Source organism: Lepus europaeus, chromosome 2, assembly GCF_033115175.1.
Source record: "Lepus europaeus isolate LE1 chromosome 2, mLepTim1.pri, whole genome shotgun sequence".
Taxonomy (NCBI): domain Eukaryota; kingdom Metazoa; phylum Chordata; class Mammalia; order Lagomorpha; family Leporidae; genus Lepus; species Lepus europaeus.
The window spans coordinates 80,796,529-80,822,984 of record NC_084828.1 but is presented as its reverse complement, the minus strand read 5'-3'; the positions used below and the strand labels follow the sequence as shown (position 1 = coordinate 80,822,984).

General features: G+C 44.5%; 1 protein-coding gene and 1 pseudogene across 6 annotated transcripts in view; one reads left to right on the top strand and one right to left on the bottom strand.

Annotated features, from left to right (window-relative positions):
- KALRN (kalirin RhoGEF kinase) overlaps positions 1-26,456 on the bottom strand; it is a 737,253-nt gene that overhangs the window by 199,541 nt on the left and 511,256 nt on the right. For all 6 annotated transcript variants that reach the window (XM_062209080.1, XM_062209015.1, XM_062209004.1 and 3 more), the window contains exons 31-33: positions 26,271-26,372; positions 25,506-25,648; positions 22,473-22,575 (exon numbers count right to left, since the gene is read on the bottom strand). In XM_062209080.1, coding sequence (XP_062065064.1) covers positions 22,473-22,575; positions 25,506-25,648; positions 26,271-26,372 — 348 coding nt within the window. The remainder of the gene's footprint in view (positions 1-22,472; positions 22,576-25,505; positions 25,649-26,270; positions 26,373-26,456) is intronic.
- Positions 3,257-3,589, top strand: LOC133748387 (large ribosomal subunit protein eL33-like; annotated as a pseudogene).

The window sequence follows — 26,456 nt, the reverse complement described above, 5'->3', positions numbered from 1 at the left end:
CCTTTCTCCAGCTCAGATGGGATATTTTCCTTGATGTAGCCATCAGAATTAAAAACTGAGATACACAGCTGTAGAAATACTGAATACTGCACAGAGAGAAGACACACACACACACACACACGCACAATGCACCAGGAAACATATTTTCACGGTAGCTTTATTCAGGATGGATTTTTGTGACCTTCCTGTTTGCTCCCTCATGCTGCCTACGCTGCCTGAAGTTCTCATTTTGGAGCTGGATACCTGTGCTCACTGCTCACAGGGATCCCTGGGCTCTTCATCCCACACACTGTGAGGAGCTCACTGACAAGAAACAGCTGTCTGGGCAGCCTGGCAATGAGCGGGAGGCCTCAGGAGGGGAGAAGGGATTTGTCTATCCATGACGCAGGCTCTGGAGTGACAGGCCAGAAGCTGCAGCCCCCAGCACACCCCTTCACAGAGATCAGCCAAGTGGGCGATGCTAAGTCTCCCTGCTTCTTGCCCTCTGTGCAGGTGGTCTTCTGAGGGAACACCGGGTCTAGGCAGTGTGGGAGAGATGGCCTTGGAAACACCTGTTGCATGTTCTTTTGTTCTTGTTGTTCCATGTGCAAAAAAGGTTCTAGAAAGAGCCTCTTTACCAGAAAAAAGAATTCCTCCTGTCTTCAAATCCCGGGGGAGGCCAGTAGGGGAGCTGCCTTGATTTGCTGGTGAGCCTCCCCAGTTTGAAGCTTGCTGCCCCCGCAGTAGCAACTGATTCTCTAATGGCTGCTCTCCATGTCCTCCTGACCTGGGTTCCCGTGTCTCATGCTGAGTCACCCTGGCAAGCCCTCCCTGGGAAATCCCAGGGCTGTGAACAGGACTGCCTTCTCTCTCCCACTGTGAATGTCTTTGGGAAACTGCTTCGTGAACCTGGAAGGCCAGTGGTGCCCCTTCTCAGCAGTTTTCTTTTCCTTACTTTCAGTTATCTGTGGTCCACCACAGTCCAAAGATCTATCTGTCTTGACTCTTTTGAAAGAGAGGGACCACATTCATAACATCAATTATGATATATTGTTACAATTGTTGTGTTTGATAGTTATTACTACCTCATTGTGCCTAATACATCACAGGGAGGTATATAGAGGAAAAATGTGGTACATATGGGGGCTATGCTATCTGCACTGTCAGGCCTCCCCTGGGAGCCTTGGGCTGTATCTGCCATGGGTAAGGGGGGGGGCTCTTTTCCCCACCTTTCCCATGCATCTCTAAAGATCTGAGTTTGGGGGAAAGCCCTGAAAAGTATGTTGGCCTTCTCTCACCCCATCACCCCACCAGCTGGGTTTTCCTTCTCTTTTCTGTCACAATCCAAGGCTCCTAACCTCACAACCCAAAACTATTATCAGCTTTTCAGCTTACGACCTTGGCCCTTTCTGCAAGTCAGCCCAAGTTCACTCAGTGGCTGTTTCCTAGAATATTGAGATATAGAGAAGTGGGTCACCCTGTTCCCTTCTAGGCACCTGCTTGCCCCCTCAATCTCAGTGTAAAAATACAATGGACCCTAGCAGCAATCTAACAACCTTGTTTCTCTTTGTACTTAAATAACCACCATTAGGAGTTGTTGTTAGTAAAAGAATCTTATATCTTATTGTAGACAAATGAAAAGCCATCGTCCAGAAATAACCATCATTTATAATTGGTATATTTCTTTCATATATACATATATGCATACATACGTGCACACACATATATGTATATATGCAAACATAAGGACAAATACACACGTACACAAATACATGTTCTCATTTAACATTTAATAGTAAAATTGGTCCTTCAAATTGAGAGAAGAAAAAGAAAACCCCAAGTATGTGGGAAAGCCAAGTACCCACAGCTCAGGTAAGCCATCACCTGTGCCAGCCACAGTCATGAGCTTTTGCAGCACACATGACTTATTAGTTTAAAAATGTCACAGGCCTGATGGCCAGGGAGAGTCCAGCCACCCCTGCCTCACAGATGAATACTTCTTAGTGAGTATATGGGAAAGGCATTTGAGGACACACACAGATTCATAACTATACACAAACAGAAGAGATACACATAAATCATCTGAACAATTTTTGAGCACTTTCTGTTAATGCCTAACTCTGCCTCAATGTGCTGCAGGTAATACAAGGTATCAAATATGAATATCAGCTTCACAGAGCATGTGATTCATTGCTGAAACAAAGACCAACCCATGGGAAACAAGAGCAAACTGTTAGAAGATATTGACTTACAAAGTGCTGAGGGAGGGGATGGCAGTGACCACTGTAATAATGAAGGAGATGTGTTCCAAAAACACCCTTCCTGAGGTCAGAAACTTCTTTATTAGGATAGAGAAATAATTTGGAGAGATAGTCCTGCAGTACAGGTTGATAGACACAGGGGATTATGACCTGAAAGATCTTTTAGCGAAGATAATTACAGATGTTCCAGAAAACATAAGAAAGGAAAAAACCCACGAGACAGGCAGGGCCAGAAAGAAATGCCCTGCATTGCAGGAGCCTCCAGATCCTAAAAAATTTTGTTGTGGCTTGGAGGAGATAGTTCTCCTCCTGACCCTCCCAGGGACAGATGTTGTATTTTATCTGAAAGTATGAAGCCAGGCTTGACTGCAAGGCTCCAGTGAAAAATCACTGGAGGATGAGGAAAGGGAATGAAGGAGAGCTATGACGGCTTTAAGGTGAATTGTGGATGGAGGTCTAAGGGGAGGAGCAGATCAGGGAGAAGGCAGAGGAAGAGTTTAGTCCCAGTTTTATATATTCACTTCAAAGGCAGAGTTACGGGGTAAGGGTGGGGGGGGGATCTTCCATCCACTGGTTCATTCCCTAAATAGCCCCCAATTATCTGGTCTGGGACCAAAGCCAGGAGCCTGGAACTCCATCCAGGTCTCCCATGTGGATGGCAGGAGCCCAAGCACACAGGCCATCTTCTGCCAATTTTCCAGGTGCACTAGCCAGAGCTGAATCAGAAGTGGGATAGCCAGGGCTTGAACCAGCACTCAAATGGGATGCTAGCATTGCAGGCGGTGGCTTAACCCACTGTGCTATGACCTTGGTGCCACAGTCTTAGTTACATTGAGTAGAGTGCACTCAGGGTAGTTATGACATGGATAGTTAGAAATACAGTGCTGGATCTCAAGTGAAAGATTAGGGCTAGGAACAGAGACTGTTCAACCCATTGTTAAGAGCCTAGGCTTACCCTTTCCATCATCTCCAAGCCTGTGGAGGTTTGCTGGGAAGAGGACTTTTAAATGGCAACTATGTTTGGAAGACTGTGGTGCAAGGCCATTTTTGCTGGCTATAAGTGAGGTCTCTGGAACCAAAGAGAACACACTGTGCTTCTTAAAATTGAACGTGTTTATGCTCAGGATGAAATTGAGTTCTACTTGGGCAAGAGGTGTGCTTATGGGTACAAAGCAAAGAACAACACAGTGACTCCTGGCAGTAGACCCAACATAACCAGAGTAATCTGGGGAAAGGTAACTCATGCTCACGGAAACAGTGGCATGGTTCGTGCCAAATTCCAAAGCAACCTTCCTGTGAAGGCCACTGGGCACGGAATCCATATGATGCTGTACTCCTCAAGGATTTAAACTATTGAAAAGTAAATAAAAATGGATTTGTTTTCTTGCCAAAAAAAGCATAGGTTTATGATAAACAGTATGGCAAATAAAAAATAAATCACAAAAATGCCCTGAATATTAAAGAATATCTTTGAGACTGGCATTTGGCTTATCAGCTAAGTTGCTGGTTAAGACGTCCATGTCCCATATCAGAGTATCCAGGTTCAGTACCCAGCTCTGGCTCCTGACGCCAGCTTCCTGCAAATGCAGACTCTGGGAGGCAGTGGTGATGGCTCAAGTAATTGCATCCCTGCTATCTCCATGGGACACACAGACTGAGTTTCTGACTCTCGGCTTTGGTCTGGCCCAGCCCAGCCCCAACCATTGCAGGCATCTGGGGAGTGAGTCAGCAGATGGAAGTGTCTTCTCTCTCTCTGTTTGTGTGTCTCTGCCTCTCAAATAAATAAATAAATAAAAATTTGAAAAAGAATATCTGATTTGAAAGAAGAGAAGGGCAACATTGGTTTAGGTGGTACCCTCTACTGGGTAGAGGGCATTGATTAACGTGGAGTAGCAGTCAGTATTTGCAGAAGTGAAAATTTCCAGGAATGAAGGACGTGCGAGTGAGGCTGGCAGTGAAGGTGGACTGGATGTGACAGGGCAAAGTCAATATAGGTCTTACAGGAGATGGAGGCAGCAAAAACAAAGCGCCACGTGGTTGGGGCAGTCAATAGCACCCTTTAATCTGTCTCAGATGTGTCGGGAGACAGTGAAGAAGCAGGCATCATTAAGACTAACAAGTGGGGCTGGAGTTGCAACATAGTGGGTTAAGTTGCCACCTGTGATACTGGCATCCCATATCTGAGCCCTGGTTTGAGTCCCGGCTGCACATTTGGTTCCTGCTCCCTGGTAATGCTTCTAGGAAAGCTGCAAAAGATGACCCAAGTGCTTGGGTCTCTGCCACTCACATAGGAGAACTGAGTGGAGATTGAGGCTCCAGTGAATGGAAGATCTATCACTCTGCTTTTCAAATAAATAAAATAAATATTTAAAAAAAAGACTGTGCCTTTCTAGGAACTCATGATGTAACACAGGAAAAGACAAACAGGCAACCAGTTGATTGGTAAATGCAATTAGATTGAAATGTATAAACTGTCAACTTCAACCATTTTAGACCCACAGAAGTGGCAGTTTCATATGATTCAATCTAAAGTAGGTGCATTACCACTCTTAGGATCATTGGTTACTATTCTCACCCTGACTTTTATGACCTTGTCTAAATATGATCAGAGTTGGCGAACTTGGAAGGCTTCCACAGCCTTGGCAACTCATGACGACAGCCTAGGGTGGTTACTAGTGCCATAAACTAGAGTGTCAATTTGTTGGGTCAATGGTAGGAGTCACTGTGCACTTGTTCCTCATGTGGGATCTCTGTCCTTAATGTGCTGTACATTGTGATTTAATGCTATAACTAGTACTCAAACAGTATGTTTCACTTTGTGTTTCTATGTGGGTGCAAACTGTTGAAATATTTATCTTCTGAATGTAAAGAGAATTGAAAAATGAATCTTGATGTGAATGGAAGGGGAGAGGGAGCGGGAGAGAGGAGGGTTGCGGGTGGGAGGGAGGTTATGGGGGGGGGGGAGCCATTGTAATCCATAAGCTGTACATTGGAAATTTATATTCATTAAATAAAAGTTAAAAAAACAAAAAAAATAAAGTAGGTGCATTAAAGTGTGTATAACAGATAAGGATCTCTTAGGGATGATTCATAGGAGGAAAAACTACATAAATGTTTTTGGAGTAAATGTGCTACTGAAGGTTTTTAATAAACAAGAGAGATACTGAAAAATGTGCTTTAGAAAGATGAACCTGATGTCAAGAGAAAAGACAAAATGCAGAGACAAAGTCCTAGAGAGCAGGGAGGCCACTTTGAAGGATACTGAAAGAATTTAAGCAAAATGTAACCAAGGGCTGGTGTTGTGGTGCAGTAGGTTAAGCCATCTCCTGTGATGCCAGCATCCCATATGGGCCCTGGTTTGAGTCCTGGCTGCTCCTCTTCTGTTCCCTGCTAATGTGCCCGGGAAATCAGCAGAAGATGGCCAAGTGCTTGGGTCCCTGTCACCCACATGGGAGACCTGGAAGAAAATTCTGGCTTTGGCCTGGCCAAGCTTAGGATGTTGAGGCCATTTGGGGAGTGAACCAGGTGAGGGAAGATCTTCCTCTCTGTAACGCTGTTTTTCAAATAAATAAATGCTTTTTAAAAAATAGGGTAACCAAAACCTGACAGGAGTAGTGTGTCAGAAACTTGGAGGGAGTCATTCTCAGGTCTGGGTAACAACAGAATGGCTATCGAGGGACAGGCAGAAAGTGAGTACACATACACAGCCTGGGATCTGGGGAAATGATGCTGCTCCTGCCCCAAATAGGGAAGTCAAATCAGGCTACTAGTTTGAGAGAAGAGGAAGTAGTTTTCCGATGCTGACATTGAGGAAAAGCAAGGCATCAGGTTGGAAGCCTCTAGCACAGCAATGCTCACTATGGCTGCCGTTTGCCCTTGTTTGTACTTGGGAGTTGTCAGCTTCCTCGGCAGAACACAGTGTTCACAGGGCCGGGGAGTGGCCTGTTGTGTTTCACCGCTGTTTTTCCTCCCTAGAAACAGTAGCTGGTACACAGCAGGAGCCCAGAAGAAATGTGGTAGATGAAAGAGTGAATGAGGATGAAAGCGCTGTTAGGAGTAAAGTCACTCAGAGACACTTTCTTGGAATTTTTGATGCTGGACATCAGAATTGAAGCAACAATAGTGGAAGGCCTAGTGGAAGAAGAACCAGTGGAGGAGTTGAGGTTCAGTGGTCGCTGGGAGCACGACGCACTGAGTGTGAGACGGCAGAGGGAAAGGGTGATATGAGAAGAGGTGCTGAATGGATGGATATGCTGCAGATTGGCACGAGATGGGTAGGCTGACGATCGGCTCTTTCTGAGCCTTGACGAAGAATGAGAGGCTAAAAGGACAGTAATGCAGCCAGGCAAAGATAAAAGTAATTCTGTAACCATCATGCTAAGAAAACCCTCAGTGTTTCTCCACTGCTACTCAGTAAAGTCTGAATTCCTTCGAATGGTGTTTAGCATCTGCCACGCTGAGGGATGTCACGCTGACATCCGGCCCATGAACCCTTCCAGCCTTCTTTCTCACAGCCTGAACTTCAACCAGGTTTACTTGGTCTCTGTGCCCCAAACTGATCCTGTACTGTACTTTCTCCCTTATCCTGACCCACCCTTAGCCTGTGTTTTTTTTTTTTTTTTTAATTTTTGTTGTTGTTTTCCCTCCTTCCTTATTTTGCTCTTTCTGTTTGATCCATTTGGAATGACCTCCCTCCCCACTCACAGCATTAATGTTGCCTAGAAGAATTCCATACATTTAACAAACTCTGATGCCATGCTGACTCTGATATTCCCAAAGGAGAAACTTTGAGTTTTTAAATTCTATTTGGCCCCAATTTCTAGACTCTCTCTTTCCCACAATGTCAAACACATTACCTTGCATTTGCTTATCTGTTCTTCATTTACTCATTGAAAAAATATTTACCAAGTCCCTTGTATGCATTAATAGTTTGTCTCATTCAGTGATGTAGGCAGGGTAGAACACAGACATGTTTCCACCCTTGTGCATGTCAAGTGTGGTGGAGGAGGCGATTGTACAGCCACACCCATATAATTATGAATGGTGACAGGTACCAAGAAAAAATGGTACAAGCATAGCAAGAGAGATGTTGGGGCTTTACTTCCACTGTCAGCTTTCACTTTAATGGCTTCTCATAGCTCAGCCTTTGTGGCAATTAGTATGTTTAGATAGAAAGAACTCTGTCCTCTTCTAAATCTCTTGTGAGCTAAGTAGAAGGCCAGTGTCAAAGATTATATATAAAATTAAGGCTTAAAGTGAGGGTGTTTGGCCTAGCAGTTTAATGCTACTTGGGATGACTGCATCCCATGTCGGGGCTGGCACTGTGGCATAGCAGGTAAAGCCACTGCCTGCAATGCCAGCATCCCATAAGGGCGCCGGTTTGAGTCCTGTCTGCTCCACTTCCAATCCAGCTCTCTGCTATGGCCTGGGAAAGCAGTAGAAGGTGGCCCAAGTCCTTGGGCCTCTGCACCCACTTGGGAGACTCAGAGGAAGCTCCTGGCTCCTGGCTTTGGATTGGCGCAGTTCTGCCTGTTGTGGCCATTTGGGGAGTGAGCCAGCAGATGGAAGACCTCTCTCTGTGTAACTCTGACTTTCAAGTAAATAAACAAATACTAAAAAAAAAAAAAAAAAAAAAAAAGCTCCTGGGGTCAAGTCCAAGCTCTTCTCCCAACTCTAGCTTACTGATAATGTACACCCCGGGAAGCAGCAAGTGCTTGGGTTCCTGCCATCCCTGTGGGGGACCTGAATGGATTTCCTGGATCCCAGCATTAGCCTGACCCAGCTCTGACTACTGCAGGCATTTGGGAAGTAAACCAGTAGATGGGAGATCTCTCTGTCTCTCTGTTTCTCAAGTAAATAAAACATTTTAATAAAGTTTATTTTAAAAATTTAAATAAAATTAAGACTTGAGAGGTTTTCCTGTAAGCTGAGCTGTTTTGCATGTAAATACTTCTTTCCTCAACCTTGGGCCTGTTTATCAGACAGCTGGGTGCCAAGGCCCATTTGTTGACATCTTTTTTCTGACATATTTCATCATTTTAACTCTATTACCTGTCATATAATGTACAGTGTTAGATGTAACAGACACAAGATTAAAAGCCAAATATCTCTTATTCTTTCAATAAAATAGAGGTATCTTTAAAGATTGAAAACAAATCTAAATTCTGCATTAAATTTCTATGTTGGTACACTATTCTGTGGAGAAATAAATGGTGAACTGTATTCTAAAATAGTAAATGTAAAAAATGCTTCATATGTCATATTACATGAGCCTCTAATTTACCAATGCATCACCTTCAAACTGTGACATGTTTATCAAAAGACAATAAAGAGAATGGAAAGACTAGCCACAGAATGAGCACAGATATTACACATTTAACTAACAAAGGTTAATATCCAGAACATATGAACTTTTAAAAGTGAAATAAAAATACCCATACAGCCCGTTAGATACATAAGTAAAAGGTCTGGACAAGAATGTTGCAAAATAGAAAATCCATAAGATGAAAAGGCATTCAACCTCATTATAATCAGAGGAATGACAGTTGAAACCCTAAGTAAGGGTGGGCATTTGGCATAGAGGATAAGGCGCTACTTGGGATGACTGCATTCCATGTCAGAGTGCCTGGGGTCAAGTTGCAGCCCTGCTCCTGATTCCAGCTTCCTTGGCATGGGCACCCTGGGAGCCAGTAGATGATGGTTCAAGTACTTGTGTCCCTGCCACCCACATCGGAGACCTGGATTGAGTTTCTAGTTCACAGATTTGGCCTGGCCCAGCCCAGGCTACTGTGGGCATTTGAGGAGTAAATTAGTGGATGTGAGATCACTGCCTGTCTCTTTGCCTTTCAAATTAAATAAACAGATGAAGAATTTAAAAATAATAAACAGATATCACTTCATACCAGCAATATCTGCATGAATTTTGAAGTCTAACAATATTAAACACTAGCAAGGATACAGAGTAATAGAAATCTCATATATACTGGTCAGAGTATAAATTTAGTACCAGTACTTCGAAAATTTGTTGGCACCATGTAGTAAAGTTGAACATACACATGTACATCCTATCATCCATCTAGCAACTTCACTCCTAGTTTTACATCCTAGAGAAGCTTAATTGTGTATAGGACACACACATACGCACTCACACACAAAAGAATATTCATGGCATAGCAGCATTGTTTACCATAGCTCTAGACCTTCCATATACATAATGGATAAATAAATTGGGGCATATTCATACAATGAAATAATACACAACAGTGACAATGAATGAACAACTATACGCATCAGCATGCATGAATCCCATAAAAAAAGTGTTTAGCTGGGCTGGCATTGTGGTATAGTGGGTAAAGCTGCTGCCTGTGATGCTAGCATCCCACATGGGTGCTGGTTTGTGTCCCAGCTCCTCCATTTCTGATCCAGCTCATTGTTAATGGTCTGGGATAAGCAGCAGAAGATGGCCCAAATACTTGGATCCCTGCCACCTATGTGGGAGAACTGGAAGAAGCTCCTGGCTTCAGCCTGGCCCAGCCCTGGTCATTGTGCTTATCTGGGGAGTGAACCAGAGTATTGAAAGGGCCTGCCTCTCTCGTTCGCTCGCTCTCTCTCTGCCTCCTGCCCTCCCTCCCTCTCTTCCTTTCTCTGTGTAATTCTGACTTTCAAATAATAAATATTTTAGAAAAAGTGTTGAACACAAAAGAATATATATCTATGTATATGAATCTAGTCATACAAAAATGGCCACATTTAAACTAAATTGTTTAGGAGCACTTACACAGCAGATAAAATTATAAAGAAGACTTTTTTTTTTAAATAAATATTAGGAGAGTGGTTACCTCCAGGGGAGAAGCACGTGGTTGTGGCCATGGAGAGGCAGACAGGAGGACTCTGAGGAGCTGGCAATGTACTATTTCATAGCCTGCATGGCTATTACTTGTATGGTCACTTTATAATTAGCCATTATTCAGTTCTGCTTGTGCTTTTCAGCATGTGTGTTGGAAATATTTTTAAGTTTAATATAAATCAGATGTTTATAATTAGGAATGTGGTTTAATTAATATAATATAAAATATAATTATGTATTATATATAATTATAACAAAATTAATATGATTAATATAATGAAAAAGAGCTAATCAGTTCATAACTGTAATTTGAGTAATAGTATACATTAAACACATACATTTCAATAAAATAATAGAAGATGATGCAGTTGCAATATTGGCAATTAAAACATAGGGCATTAATGAATAAGGATTAATTTTAAAGTATGTGATATCATATTGAAAAATAAAAAATACTGATGATACATTAGATTGCAAAGCTGGCACTCACATACACAACCAGAGCATTACAGAGTGTTGTCACCTCCACAGAGTGTTATCAGACATGTCTTTCACAAGTAAAAATGCATATTTCCTTTAATGAACTAATTCTATTTCTAGGAAATTATTTTATTATCCTGTTAATATCTATATGAGTGTGAGAAACTGTATCTGTACAAGGATATTAATTTTAGCCTTGTTAATGACATCAAAAGATTGGAAAGATCCCATGTGCCTATCAATAGAGGAGACGTTAAGTGAATTATGGTACTGTAATCTTCTAAGGGACCAATGTTCATCACAAAGAATGAAGCAGCTCTATATCCCCCCTGAGCTGACTACCAACACTTGTGATGGAAAAGTGTACGATGGCACTTATTGTATGCTTTTACCTGTCTTAAATTTTTTTTGGAAAGAATAAATGTACATGAGGGTTTAGATGAATATTTTTAAAGAACGTCTCTAGAAGACTGTCTACCTTTTTGTACTGTGTGTATTATTGCTTCAAAAGTTCATTTAAGGGGGCCAGTCTTGTGACACAGCAGGTTAAGCTGTTGCTTGCAATGCCACCATCCCTTATCAGACTGTAGGTTCAAGTCTTGGCTGCTCTGCTTCTGGTTCAGCTCTTTGCTAATGTACCTGGGAAAGCAAAGGCCCAAGTGCCTGGACCCCTGCCTCCTACATGGGAGACCTAGATGGAGTTCTAGGCTCCTGGCTTCTGCCGTGGCCCAGCCATGGGCCGTTGTAGTCACTTAGGGAATGAACAAGCAAATGGAAAAGATCTCTCTCCACCCTCCCCGCTACCCCCTCCCCTCTCTCCTTCTTTACCTGCCATTCTGCTTTTCAAATAAATAAATATTTTTTAAAGTCCATTTAAAAAGTCCTGAGTGCATATGTTATAGGAAAGCATGTTTAATTGGACAATCATAAATAAATAAAAAGAAGGTTTGGTAAGGATTCTAAGGGAACTTCTGCATAGTTCCCATGCACAGAGCTAACAGCCCATTAAAAAAATCTAATTCTACATCAACACAAAATACTTCTTTTGATACACATGTATCAGTGGCACTGCTCTTTTACACACTGTCCATGATTAGAATAAATATTTTGGGGCCAAAATTGATACAAAGGAAGAGAAATAGAAAGTAAGATGAACTTCAAGGCCAAACTCAACTTTCACTTCTGGTGTAAAAATCTTCCGGGTTCCCAGACTAAGTTATTCCTTCAAAGCGGACATCTTTATGATAGAAAACATGGCATACTGTGTGGTAGGTATGTATCTCCTCTGACCTGTTCATTTTTGCAAGTTCCCTGATGCCCACACAGAAACTGGACTAAAGGAAGCACTAAATACAACTAACTGTCTCATTCCATAAGACATGGAACATAACTGCTCTAGCTGTCCTTTTATCACATACAACACACTCAAGGGTGAACTCAGAAGACTCTGGCAAGGGCAGAGATGATTTTTTATATATTCACAATCTCCCTGGTAACTGGTCATTGAGGAACATAATAACATCTTGTTGCATAAGAGAATGAATCCAGTGCAGCAATATTTTTGGAACAGTCTTCTATTATACCTCTCATTTCATTTTTCTCCCTTAGCAGATTTTTCTGTGTAGTCATGTATTAGTGGTAGTTCCTAGCAGTGTGTCCTCTAAATAGCACAATAAATTTAGTGGTTTGGACTTCATGTTCCTTTGGTTAGTAGTATTGTCTTAAATTTAAATGTTAGAGAACATACCCTAAAAATATTTCTCATTGGCATTTTCCATGAAAATTTTCATAAATGCAATAAAAGTTTCCCTTTAATAGCCTGTGTGGAAAGAGGCAAAGTAATTAGGACTGTTGTTATTTTGGTGGGGTGATGAGAGGAATGGAGTGGGGTGGGGAGGTGAGAAGAATTAGAGTCCGCACTACAGATTTCTGATTCTACAACCACAGTTCCACCTTAACAAAATATCCCCAGTTCAACATCCCTTAAAATCATTTTTATACAACAGTTTTCCTCATTTTCTAACAACTCCAAGTATCTCAAAGTTGAGCATATTTAGGCAACATCAGCACAGCAGAAAAAGGTCTATGCAGGTAATCAAGGTGCTTTGTCCACTTCATTCACTGAGATCTGCCTTGTGTCTGGCATAGTGCCTGGCACACAGTAGCTCAATTAAAAACTTGGTGAATAAACAAATGAGAGATAACTAGCATATGTCAACTCTCCTGGAAAATTAATTTTTAATATCCTCTATTATTATTCACTAAGCCTATTGGTTTTTCCGTGGGTGAACAACAGCAAACAGTAAGCCAAACTTTCAAAAGCCTATTCCTGCAGCTAAAAAGACAGCCACTTGTAGGAAAAGATGAAGCCTGCTTTCCCCCTGAGTACATCACAAAGTTCAGGGAGGTTTATAACCCCTTCAACTGACACAGGGCAGAAAGCCACATGTATAAGGGCACTCACCAAACAACCTACAGGTAGTCTCAGCAGGAGTCATGCAGCCTGGAGAAACAGTTCTGAAATTCTACTCAATGTATACATGTCTCTGCAGTTAGCAATTTCAAACAGAACCAATTAGAGTATTACAAACAAGATTATACATGAAGATTCTGGACCTGTAAGATTCAACTTTAAGCCTCTCTACCTGGGGAGCCTGCAAACTGATTGTGCATTTCCTGCAACAGGGAAATGACTGTTCCAATCCAACCAGAGCCATATCCACATGGAGCATGGCAGGAGAAGGATTAAAAGACTGAGCAGCAGTGGGGCAAAGGTCTGGCTTTAAACAGGAGGAGCTATGTGTAATGGTCTGATCTGCACAGTTCTACATCTTCTTCTAGGAATCTGCTCTCCAAAGGAACAGCTACCAGGCCAGAGGCAGCTGCCCCTCAGCTGGCTGCTGCTGCTACTTACTGCTCCTGGAAGAGGCTCTGAGCTGAAAATTCCCCTGTGGTTGCTCCTTGTAGAAGGCCACCATGGGAAACATTGAATGGTGTTTCCTTTGACAAAACGCTGCTTTCTAGCAATAGGGATCACATCAGTGCACACCAATGCCACACACCCTCAAACCCACCATTCCTGTTATCCATGTACTACCTGCATCACAGCTCACAGGTTGGCAGTAACCTTAAGAAGTAAAGAAATGGAAACACAGTGCCAGGCAGTTAAAACCAAGCAAGAATTGTTCACGTAGGCTCAAAATCAAGAAACAGGGTTAGAATTACCCTCCTGTCTGCCCAATGGGCTTTTCTCTATCTATGGCCACTGACAGCATAGGTCATGTTTTCCACTGTAGCACGTATAGGTGAAGGGGGCGCTGGCAGGGGCACAACTGTAGCTTCACAGCCCCTTCAGCCTGTCCCATTTGCTCTGGCTCCACAAGCATCTAACAGAATTCCTTCTTGATGTTTCTGAAAGAGTTAATTTTCCTATCTCCCAGAAGAGCTCACCTCCAGGTAGCACACTTATATTATCCCTTCTAGTCACCCAGGGACTCAATTTTTAAAGAACATTTCCCACAGCCTGGCCCCTCTACTGGTAGCTTTCTCAAGGTAGATGCAGTCATTTCATTCTGTAGGAAAGTCTTTTGAACTGATACAGGAGAAAGAGGTACATGATGTGTCCAAGGTCTGTGCTGAGCACTGTAGGAAAAACCTTACCCTGAAGGCTGCCACTGTCTCTCTGCCTTCAGCCTCTAAGCCTTGCGCTTCCCTCCCTCCCTCCATCCATGCCATCTCCCCAGCAGAACACACTGGGCTGGAGGTGTACTCACTTGGATCTTGTTTGCCTTGGACTGGCGCCAGCTAATCCACTTTAACATCTCGGTTTGCTCTCAGGTTTGCTTTCTCTGTCCACCAAAATTTTTAACAATAAAGCAGAATTTCAATTTGAGCTGGGTTACAGCAGAAGCTGAGCTGGTTCTGGACACTCACTCCTTCCAGGCAGCTCTAAGGCAGGGATCAGCCCTACCATATCCCGGTGCTCACTGCCAAGCTCTGAGAGTCCAGCGGGAACCTGCCTGAGAAGCTGGAAGACTGTCTAGGGCAGAAGCACATTCCCTCCAAGGCCACGATGTGAGTCACAAAGTATTTAGTATCAAGGAGTCTGCGATAGGCATTAATACTTGCACATGCCAGCCTTGGAGACACTGGGCTAGGCTACAGAATCATGGTGTAATTTATTCTGGGGACTGGATTTGCTGAGGCAGAGTGGGGTGTAGCTGGGAGTGGTAATAACGATAGTGTTTGTTTTTTGCTTCAAGGATCAACAAGCTGAAATACCAGGGTTGCTACAAAGTGCTGTTTTTAATCTAATGCAACAAGCAGGAGACCAACTTGGGTTTGAATCTTAAGTCTGCCATTAAATGGCTTTGTGACTCTGAGCAAGGCACTTTGTTCCTTTTCAACAATATGAAGAGAGAGTGCTGGGCAATATCTGAGCTTCCTTTTTTCCCTAAGATTCTATGATCCCAAATTCCAAATTCTCCCTGAATAAAATTTTGCACCTGGCCACCCCTGCATCTTTCACTTGGAGATCTAATCTCCCAGCAGGTCACGTTTCTCAGTTCCCTGATTTCTGGAACAGATCCCTGACCAGGGCTACCACCCGATGCAAAGACAGGTTTGTGCAGGCCCAATACTCCGAGCATCCTGACAGCACTCTCGGGGTTCCCTGCAATCTGCCCGCATTCAGCAAACTAATCATTGGCTGCTGTAGTTTATGAAACTTATTTGCTGTTTCAGATGATTGGCAATTTTAACGACAGGTTTCCTGAGGGAAGTTTTCCGGCTCCAGAATGTAAATCAAAATGTTAAGTAAAAACAATGTCATTATGAGATATTCTGCATGGAACCTGGGTTGTATTTTTTAGCAAAGTGTGTTTCCCGCCCCATGGTGAGATGTGATGGCTGCAAGCCGGTTAGTAATTTGAGGAAATTCTCATTTAGAGAAAACCTGTGACCATACTCCTCATACTCCATTTGCTCTGAAAAGCCAGCACATTTACACCATGTCAAACGTCACTGAGGAGTGGATGCTTCTGGGAGGTGACAGAGCAGCCAGGGAGAGGACGCTGCACACACCTGAAGACCCTGGGCTCCTGGCCTCTCTGCTGCCCACCATGGCTATCCCCTTCCTCCAGCCACCTGCCCCAAACAAGTAAAGTAACAACAGAACCACACCAGGAAAAAAAAGTAACTAATCCTGAACTCAAATTACTAAGACAACTAAAAACAAAGCAAATGCAATGTAGGTTTCAAATCTTAAAGCAGAAATGGCATTTTTCCTACTTTGGAGTAGCTACCAAGTCATTGAGAAAACTCAGATGCTTCTTTATGGGATTGACATAGCAATCATGATCCAGTGCACTGTTGGCCATGGGGTGTGAATGAGACTCAAGATGGTGACAGGAAGACAATTACCTGCTTTTCCAGGTACATGTTGCAGGGTGAGAAAGCGTCTGGGCACTAAATGGGAGGCGGCAAATCTCTCCCTGGCTGCAAGCATTTTATGGGCCCTTCGGCCCACAGAGACAAAGGGCAGAGCCATGGGAGTGCTGAGGAATCTTTTCTGGAGACCACCCTTCTGCTTTTGGTACAGTGCTGTGGAAGGGCTGGCTCCCCCGCGGGTGGTACTGCTGCCAGGGGCTCAGAGCTAAGCCTAACATGCTTCTACAACCGCATGGGCAGACCATCTGGATGGTTTTTAAGGCTCTGTCAAGTGGAAAATAGGACTGAGCATGAAGGGCTCAACCCTGTACCCATCCTGGCACTGCAGAGGGCTCACATTTCCCGGTGGTCCATCGTGCCTGAGAACTGCAGGAACACACCGCATGTTCTCTTCCAGGCAAGAGTGTCCTGTGGCCACCAGAACATCGAGCTCCCCAGGTCTCCTGTGCCACAGAAGACGCATCCTCCCAGGAGCTCAGTTGAGCCTTCAAAACCCTGGGCAGTAGGAACCACTGCCTTCATCGTACAGAGGAGGAGGTGCAGTGAGCCAGTGGAATGCCCACCTCTGGTCATGTAGCTAGTGTTACACTCAGTGACTGGATCTGTACCTGATTTTGAAAACAACCCCTCTTCTGCTGCATGACGGCTCCTCCCTGCAAGAGATGTTTTGGGCCACCCTCTCCCAACACCCCTTTTCCTGCCCATGCACTCACATCCTGGCTCTTGTACCTGTTGGCTGTGTACTGCTCAGGGTGGACACGAAAGGCCAGCACTTTTGATTCAAGGTGGACAAACTCAGCATGATTTCTGCCTCGGAGCTCCTGGAGGGATCCAATGGAGCTGGACTCCAGCAGAAGCTACATGCATATTTGCCTTAGCTACTCCCTCCCTGAGCCCTGCTTTCTCGCCTCCCCCTCTCTCCATGCCCTGGGCACACCCTCCAGGGGATCCCACACCCAGGAACCTCAGATTCTGCTTTTAGGGAACTCGAGCTAGGCTGCTTTCCTCCCAGTAGCCAACCTCCATCTTTATTCTCTGGGGCTGTCGTTTTATATTTATGAAATGAAAAGATTCCATTTGTCTTGTAGTCATCTGCCCCCCCAAAACACTAATCCTCCAGGGAAAATAATTTAATTCAAGTCTTTTCAATTGTAGCATTAGCCCTCCCCCCCCCCTTAGGAGAAAACCCTAAAGCCTTTTATTTCTGATGCTATTATTAGAAAACTAGGAATGCCAGGGCTGGCACCATGGCACACTTGGTTAATCCTCCACCTGCAGTGCCGGCATCCCATATGGGCACCAGGTTCTAGTCCCAGTAGCTCCTCTTCCAGTCCAGCTCTCTGCTGTGGCCTGGGATGGCAGTGGACGATGGCCCAAGTGCTTGGGCCCCTGCACCTGCATGGGACACCAGGAGGAGACTCCTGGCTCTTGGCTTTGGATCAGTGCAGCTCCAGCCGTTGTGGCTATTTGGAGAGTGAACCAACAGAAGGAAGACCTTTCTCTCTCTCTCTCTCTCTCACTGTCTGTAAACTCTACCTGTCAAATAAATAAATAATAAAAAAGAAAACTAGGAATGCCATGCTTTGTCTTTGCAGATGTTTGTCTTTCCTACCCACCAAATGTTAAGCTGGAGGATGGTGGGGCCTTGCTTCACTCACTGCTTTATCCCAGCATGGAGAACAGCACCCACCACCGAGCAAGTATGGCCTCATCCCAGTTCATGAATGAAGAGAGTGGGAATATGCCAATGCAGGCCCTTGGCAACACACCAATGCAGGGGCAAGGCCCTGACCTGTGCAGTGACCAAGCCCTCTAACTACTGCCCTTGCACCTAGTGGCCTGCTACGCACTCAGTGTGCAGGTGCTGGAATTGTCAGGTTCTAATGAAGAAGTGAGGTCCTACAGGAAGACTGGTCTCAGAAGGTTCCCCTGGCCTGGCTATGGGCCTCTTGTTATAGGTACCATTTTATAGGCCATTATCAGGGCAGTAGGGACACTGTAGAAATTCTTCAACTTTCCCCTTAGTTAGGTCCTTACTGTCTCCGATCCAGTTTTCCTTTTCAATCAGTAAAGCAGAATTTTGCTCATGACCCACTACATTAATCTGACAATTCAGAATTTCAAAATCATTGAGTTAGGTCCCAAAATCTCTAAGTTTCTCCAGAAATTTTCCTGTCCCCCTTCAGTTCATCAGCAGTATTCAGCCCACCTTGTTTTTTAGATCATATCAGCTTGTTACTAAAGTTCCTCATTCAAATCACACACCTGCCCTGGGTTGTTCTAGCAGCATTCTTTCCCTTAAAATTTTTTGCAGAAAACAGCACCTGCAACCCAATTTCACTTCAATTTATTTGTCTCCAGCTAACCTGGGCATGCCCAGAAATTCATAGTGATTTTTGGCAGGAGAGTATTCCTATTAGGATGGGTTTGTAATGTTCAATTCAATAAGCATTTGTTGAATGCTTCTAGCAAGCACTAGGACATCAGAGTGCAGATGGCTGCTTTTATACCATTAGCTGGCAATTATCTGGCAGACGTTCATCATGCTAAACAACAAGATTCTTCTTTGCTGCCACCTCGTCACTCAGCCTTGCTTGACTAGAATTCGGTAACTTTAAATATCTTTGAAGTGTGGTTGCAAAGTCCCATCATTTAATAATACATACACAAGAAAACACGTCTTTACCGCGATATATTCTACTCAGAATAGTATGAATATCTTCCTGGGAGGATTAGGGAGGAGCTTGAACTACTACACAACACAAAAAAGTAGGCACACCATTGGCCTTTAGGGAAACAACACTTTTGCCTAGGACAGGTGCAAGGCAGAACCTAATTATGCAGATGCAGTTAAAGGTTAAACAAAAGCAACCACGGTAAAGCTATTAGTGTCTGAGGCCCCCATAATGGCTTTGTCAGAGTCTAATGTAGAATGATAAGTTAACAGACTGCTTTCTCGTCCAGGTGGGATTACAACAGAAACAGTCCTAGTTCCCATGCTAGTGACAAAAGGGGTACAGTTTCCTTCTGTGGAGATCTTAAAAAGGAGTCAGACAAGGAGGTTTCCAAGCGACAAACCATAGGTGAGAAAGGAGAGGTGGGCTGTGTATTGGTCTTCTGTCCTCAATCTTCTTCCAGCGAGAACTTGGATGATGCCACAGAAAGTGTGCTCATCCAATAATGCTGGAAGATGTAGCTAACATACTGGACCAAATAATTCATATCCAAAAACACTGTTATCCAAAACTGGGATGGAACTGAACAAGAGAAGATCTAACAGACACAAAGCAGTCCTCTGTTCAGGCTACTTAGTCACCTGCTCAACTAAGATCAGTCCATGAAAGAAGGCATGGGAATTGGCTGAGCCCACACTGGACACACCTACTGGAAATGGTGCACCACCCTGGGGAGAACACTGTACCCAGAAGCCCTGGATTGAGGAGCTGTGTTCACACTACTTACATCACACATTGTGCACCATTCTCAATGGCTCAGTTTATATAGAAATTACATGTTGCAGGAAATCCACAGGAGGGTGCCCAGGATATGTAAGGGTCTGAGAATATATCAATAAGGAACAACTGGAGAAACTTCTAAACAGAGAAAATTAGGAAAAAAGATGTAACAAGTTTCTTCAAATACCTAAAGCCTTGGAGGCTTCCACTGGCCAAACATGGGAAACTTTTGAGTTTTAAATGAATGCCTGAGAGTAGTAGATTATAACCCATTAAATAATAAAATAACATATAATCCAGTGCTAACAGCAAATATCTAAGCCAGAGATTCTAAGGGCTTTCAAAAGGAAAGGACAGCAAAATCATTATAGACTGGTGAGTCAAGGCTACATCATTTTAGGTATAGTACAGAACAGAACCATGACAGGAACAATTTTCTAGAAATCCATGATGGGAACGATGCTGATTTCTGTGACTGTCTCTGCCCTGTCTCCTAAGACGCCCATATCTGCCAATCTACTTTGTGATTTTTCTCTTCTCCAGAGTCTGTTCAACTGCTCCCTCAGATACTAGGAGTCCCTAGTCTTCTAGAAGAGGCAGGAGAAATCTGATACTGCTGATAAAATCTATGAATTAAACGACTCGAATGACTGATTTGATGGCTGATAGGAATTAGGGATCATGGAGGACACGTGGCGTCCTGTTGTTCCGTGTTGGGAGGGTAGGAGCATTCTAAATTACAGGGCACAGTCACAGGCTTTCCATGGCATTTTGGAAGTGTAACTATCTCTAAGTGATTTTTCTAGATTTTGTATACGAACATTGAGTTTCATGTCATCTCTCAATCCTCAGCCCAGGTCTCCTCCTGTCAGAGCACATACTTGGGGGTTAATAGTTCCAACAGGCCAGCTCTCCACTTCAGTAAACCTTCTGGCTAGCAGGTTAGGAAATACCTAAGCTTCTCTAGCATACTTAAGAGTACAATATTTATAAATTCAGCTGCTTTCAGACTCTTAAGCCTGGAGTTCCCTGAGACCAGGCATAGCGCTCCCTCTGTCATTCCCCCCTCCTGTATCTCCTGAGCACTGCGGTGTGTGGTGCATGCCAAGAGTACCATAGCCAAACAGACAGACACAGCCCCATCCCTCAGAGGCCCCATGGCTGGCTATAGAGACAGACAGGAAACGGAAAATTGCACAAATAGTGATTCACACTCAACAAATAGTCCACATCTCTCTAGAAGAGCCAGCACAGAGCATGGCACGTGGTGGGAGTTTTTATGTGAATATCTGGATGATTTTTTTTTTCTTTTTGTGGAATGTGCAGAAAGACTGAACAGCTGAGTTAACCTTAGCATTCAGAGTTCACTGCTTTGACTTTCAGAGCGAGGAAGAGGGCAGGGACATGGCAGTGAATCAGGAGATCCAGGTTCTATCTAGTTCCTACTCTTCCACTCACTGCTAGAAGTTTCTTACAGTGGTCACTCAGTTTCTTTCCTGGTAGAATAAACCAGGATTACTCATTAATTATGAAATGGGTATTGTCAGAGGTCTTCCAATCTAACCTCAGTTATCATACCAGAAAAACAAGGAATGGCTGGAGCCAAGGCCTTCCCAAGTCAGGTGATTCTAACTTAGGGATGTCTGACTAAGTAAGGTTGCTGGGATGACAGAGTAGCAGCTGGAAGGGATGCATCTCCTGGACCATGAAACTAATAGTCTGTGTGTGAACATGGGTACCCACAGACAGCTTAAAAGGCAATACTTTTATTCGTGGGGCATTCCAGATTATATTTTTAGACAATTGATCAGAGGAGACAGGAAAGCACAGAAAGAGTGCTTTTTTCTACAAGTGGGGGAAAAAAACTGCAATTTTCCATCTACTCTAATATTCAGTCCAAAAATGGTTTAACATCTTGAAGGCAGCTGTCAGATAGAATCATCGTGAATATCCCTGCACACTCATCTAAGGAATGATTAGGGTGATTTGTTCCCCATAATGTGAGTAGGTTTTAGGGTACAATCCCCACACTAAGGCCTCAGTAGGAAAAATTTAGGAAAAAGCTTAGTGAATGTAGAAGTTTAAAAATAAATACCCATAACCTAGAAAATGAAATGAAGCAGGGAATAGTCTGCTTCCTGAGGCTGAAGGAGCAGGCCAAATAGTAGATCTGAATAAACTAGGGCCAGGTAGAGTCTGAAAATCCATAACTTCATTAATAAATCACTAATGTGCAGCAAGAGATCACCTGCTACTCTTTGGATCCTGGGGTAGGTAAATGAGTGTAGGCTCGGACACAGGCACTTTCCTCCCTCCACTGCAAGTTCCAATGGTTGTATTCCTTGCCAAGCCTGAGCAAATGCATGGTGTCTTTGCTGTAGTCATCTTTCTTCCTTAAGATCTCCTAATTTTTGCTTACTTGCTCCAAGATGTAGGACAGCAGGTGACTAGGCTTTCTTACAAGATTGCTACACCCTTACATGGTGCCTCATGACAGCATTTTCTGTTCCTCCTGCCCCTCAGGAACTGAGCCCCAGTAATTTGGCCAGAGGAGGGCATCATGTCCACTAGAGTCCCTTTGGATTAGAGGCCTCTACCAAGCAGCCCGTTTGTGGCTATTTCCCAAATCACCAGTCTTGGTTTAACTTAGGGATGGGCCCCCATCAAATCATTATAAATAGGAGCCAATCACAGTCATTAAGGCCTCAGGAAACTCTTCCAACCTCAGCCTCTCTGAGGTCCATGCGCCCAGCAGGCAGAGAAGCCCAAACCACCCACATGGGGCACCTCCAGAAGAGAAGCAATCTAGCACTGTTGACTCTTGTGTTCAACTCTCCCATCATGAGAGGCCACACTCAACCTCTCCACCTGTTCTTTTCTCTGTGGTTGCCATAAAGAGACCACTGGCTCCTGTGGTTAGGCACCACAGGGGAAGGGCAACTCTCCAGAGGTCGGTAAACCACAAGCAGCATTTGGGGGAAGGAAGCTGGGACTCTGTCCTACCTTGTCACTGTCCACTGTGTTCTGAGACGTCCTAGAGGCAATGGAGATGGTGTCGGGCTGGCTGCTGCCATCCCCCTGGCTGTCAATATCCTCCACTCCATCCCTGCAGGAAGAAGAGAGAAAACACAGGGGTGGGGGTGGGAGGAACCGCTGTGGGTTTGGAGCACACAAGCATTTCCAGCTGGGTTGGCAGCGTAGAGCCTGGGCACTTTGCAGCAGGGATTTGTCTAAAATTATCCCGATAGAGGGAGCAGGATCATTCTCAGTGCTGTTCTCTCTTGTACTCAGTAAACACATAATCATGTTGACAAATGGTTGCAAAATGACCCCTTCCTCTGGCCTATGCTGCAGAGGGTGCCTTTATTATTTTTGTTTTAACTGATAATGGGTCTAAAATTCGCAGTGCCAGGGGATGTGTCTACCTAGGCTTCTGCCCAGCTGCCTGGGTCATTTACATTAATCTCAAGAGTTCAGGGTATTCAAAGAGATTTTCTGCATGCTGTTACGAGGATGGGGATTGGTTTAATGCTGGCCTACAAAGAAAACAGAACTGATAAAATTTTTTTTTTGACTTGTGCTCCTTTTACTCAAGAAAATGCAGTAGGATTTTTCTCCAGGAGAGACTATCTTCGGGAAGTTCCTAATGTTGAATCCTCACCTTCTGGGTATGGAGGAGCTCATTGCCCTTGTTTTCGTGGATCTTATTGATCTCATGCCTATTTGTGATGATTTATTATCAGCTCAGAAGGCCGAGACATTTTCCCAAAGACTGGAGGCTGCAGATTCCACAGCAGCTTTTGAGCCAGCCGTGCTCTCGGGTGTCTGACACACTGCTGGCCTCTGGACCCCTTTCTCAGCACCTGGACCAGGTAGCTATGCCACTCACAAGTTTTTTTCAGATGTCCAGCTTTAGAACCATATCCTAACCCTGTAGGGAGCCCACAGCCAGGGCCAAAATGGATGGGTGCTTGGGAAATGCTGAGTAGTCTGTGTCGGGAAGAACGAGGGGAGGTGAGGGGTACAGGTAGGATAGATCAGCGCAGGAAATGACAGCTCTTCTCATGGGTGCTTGTGTGAACATCACAGCCCTGATGCTGCTTGTGGAAAAGCAATGGTATGTGGAAACAGGGAACTTGATGCCTGAGATTCTTGCCACATGGGCAAAATACCACAAATAATGACTCAACCTCAGGAGCATAAACAACTATAAATCAGGTGTATGTGTCAGTGTATGTAGACATGTGTGTACACGCAGGTATCCACGTGTGTGCCTATGTGCACACACCGTGTTGACTCATCATCAAAAGTATTTTCTCCCAACCAGAACATTCCTAACTTGCCTGATCTCTCACCACCACTGTGGGTTTGGGAAATGCCAACCTATTTTAATAGCTTAAGCTACACATTCGTAGGAAGGAAAATCTGCTGTAAAAGAAATTATGCGACACATTTCAAAACCAAAAATAAAAGACTTTTAGATCATCTGGTGTTTTGGATTATCTGGGCTCCAGCCTCCACCATTTGCAGAGTTGAGAGCTGGCTGTACTTTGTGCTTCCTGCTGTTCTGGCCCACTTGGGGCCCTTCTGGTCTGCTGTAGATGAAGCCAGTTCTGGGGTGGAGGGAGGTTTAGGGCCCAACCAGGAGTGGAGGTGGAATGTCCCTAGCCAAGCCACTCCTCCATAAGCTCTGTCCCTATGTGCGGAGCCAGGCTAATGGGATTACAGATTGCCTGGCTATTCTCTGTCAAGTTTCTAAGGTTTCCTCTGCTCCTCTCACAGGACCAGAGAAGAGATGGGGGCATTTCCAAGATATGCCCTTCCCATGCTATAGAAATGCTCAAACTCTCCTACTCTAGGAAGAGGGGCTACCTCACCTGAGTGTCCTCTCTCATCATGGGCCTGGACAACCTGTTCTTACCAATGTGTCCCTTCTATCATCCTTATTAAAATGGGGGCTCCTGAAGCAACGTCTCTCCCCAGTGCTAACCTAAGTCTACCACTTACCTGGACTCTGGACACAGGTCACTGGAGTCAAAATGATCCCTCCCCAATACAATCCAACATCTCTCTAGTACTGGGGTTGACTTTGCCCTGGCAGCCTTGAAGGTCTGGTGGCTTTGTCATATCCTTCTTTGGCTGCTTTGATAACCACATCATTCAGGACTAGCGTGACTTCATAGTTCCTGGAGTGGCTCCCCATCCTGCTGATCCTGATTGGTGCCAAAGGGTCCACTAACCTCTCTAGGTTTATCCTATTCATGAAGAGGGGAGGACTTCTTTCCCTTATCCTCTCTTTCCCAACAACCCAGAATGTTGTTTTATGATATTAACTTGCAAACTGTAACATGAAGTTTCATATGCTTTCTGTTAAAGTACCCTCAAAGAGAGTCATTGTACACATGGATGTCACATGGAGACTCAACAGAGGCATGCTTAGCAAGTCATTCACTGGTTCAAAGGAAACTGGGACTTAGAAGGGCCCAGAGGACACAAGAAACAGGTCCTCCTCAGAGGGATGGTGGCTGCAGCAGGAGCTGTGATGGTAACAGCCACTTACCAGCCCACAGCCATGGAACACAAGGCCCTTCACTGTCTGAGCTCTCCACTCACAGCTCAGCTCCTTCCAATGCCTTCCTTAGATGCTACACTCTAGGGCCATCTAAAGTCCCCATTCTTTTAGGTCTTAAACTATGCATTATCCCTACAGATGTTACTATCCCTGTTCTTGTCTAACTGGTCCATGTGTGAGACATAACTGTCCAGTAGTCCTTGAGGGAATCTATTCATCTTGTGTGTCCTTTCATCTTCATGTAGCACCCAGCAGTGTTTACCAGATGAGAAGTGCTCCAGCAAGCCCTGCTGAATTTAATTGACAGCAACTGGTGAGATGCTTAAAGAAGAGCTGCTTGCCTTTTGTGGATCTTGTGAGCTTTCCTGGAGACAGCCTCACCTGCAGAGGGCACCACCCCTGCAGGAGCAAAGGGCACCCCGCCCCCACTTCTGGAAGCACACGTGGCAGGCAGTGCTGGTTACCTCTTACTATTGTTCCTCTGTTTGGCTGGTGTTTTGGGGAGCTGAATTGGCTCTTTTAAAGCTCCTTTCAGGTGAATGATCCTCTCTTGAATCACCTCTCGAATGTTCTTGATCCACTCCTGCTTGGTTTCGATGTTGGAGGCCTGAAGTGCCACAAGAAGAAAAACTGAGAAACCCAATTCCCTCCATCCTGCCCTCCTACAGATTTTGTCTGCTATTTTCAAGGATACCAAGGGCTTGGAGAGTTTATTTCTCACTCGATACTTGTGATCTGCTTCTCTAACTCCTAAAACAGGGCTGTGACCTCAAAACTCATTGTATACTTGGACAGCGGCAATTTTCAAAGAATTTCATGATTGGGCCAATCCTGATACTTGCAAAGGGGCTGATGCAGTATACCTGGAGGCTGCAATTGGGTGAGGGATTAATACTGAGTTGCTGGGCCCTGGGGAGGTATGGGGGAGGAGCACTAGGAGGAGTGACAAGGTGGCATTTGAAGCAGAGATTATTTACCAATCAGCATGTAAATAGGTCATGATGCTCAACACTAGTGTGGCCATAGAGGCCCATACTGACCCAACTGGAAGTCAGCACAAACCTGCTCATTGAAGGCAGTGCTAAATCCCATTTGTCTTACTGAAATTTTGCAGGTAATTCTGCTTCCTGACAGGTGAACAAACATAACATTGTTGTTGGGGTTGAGCCATGCCTACCCCTGTCTACCTCCCCACCATGGTCTTGCACCCAGCAGAGAATGGTACTTACTTTTAGCACTGTTTTATTGTCTGAGGATGGGGTGCGCCCAGACCACAAGGCAAATTTGCAGGGGTCGCCCTCTACGTGCTCGGTCACACCCAGCTCTGAGGTCTGTAGACAGGAAATGCCTGTGAGAGGCGGGGAAGGGGAGGGCAGTGGGGAAACTTAGGGCTGGGGTGGGAAGGGAAGGGCAAC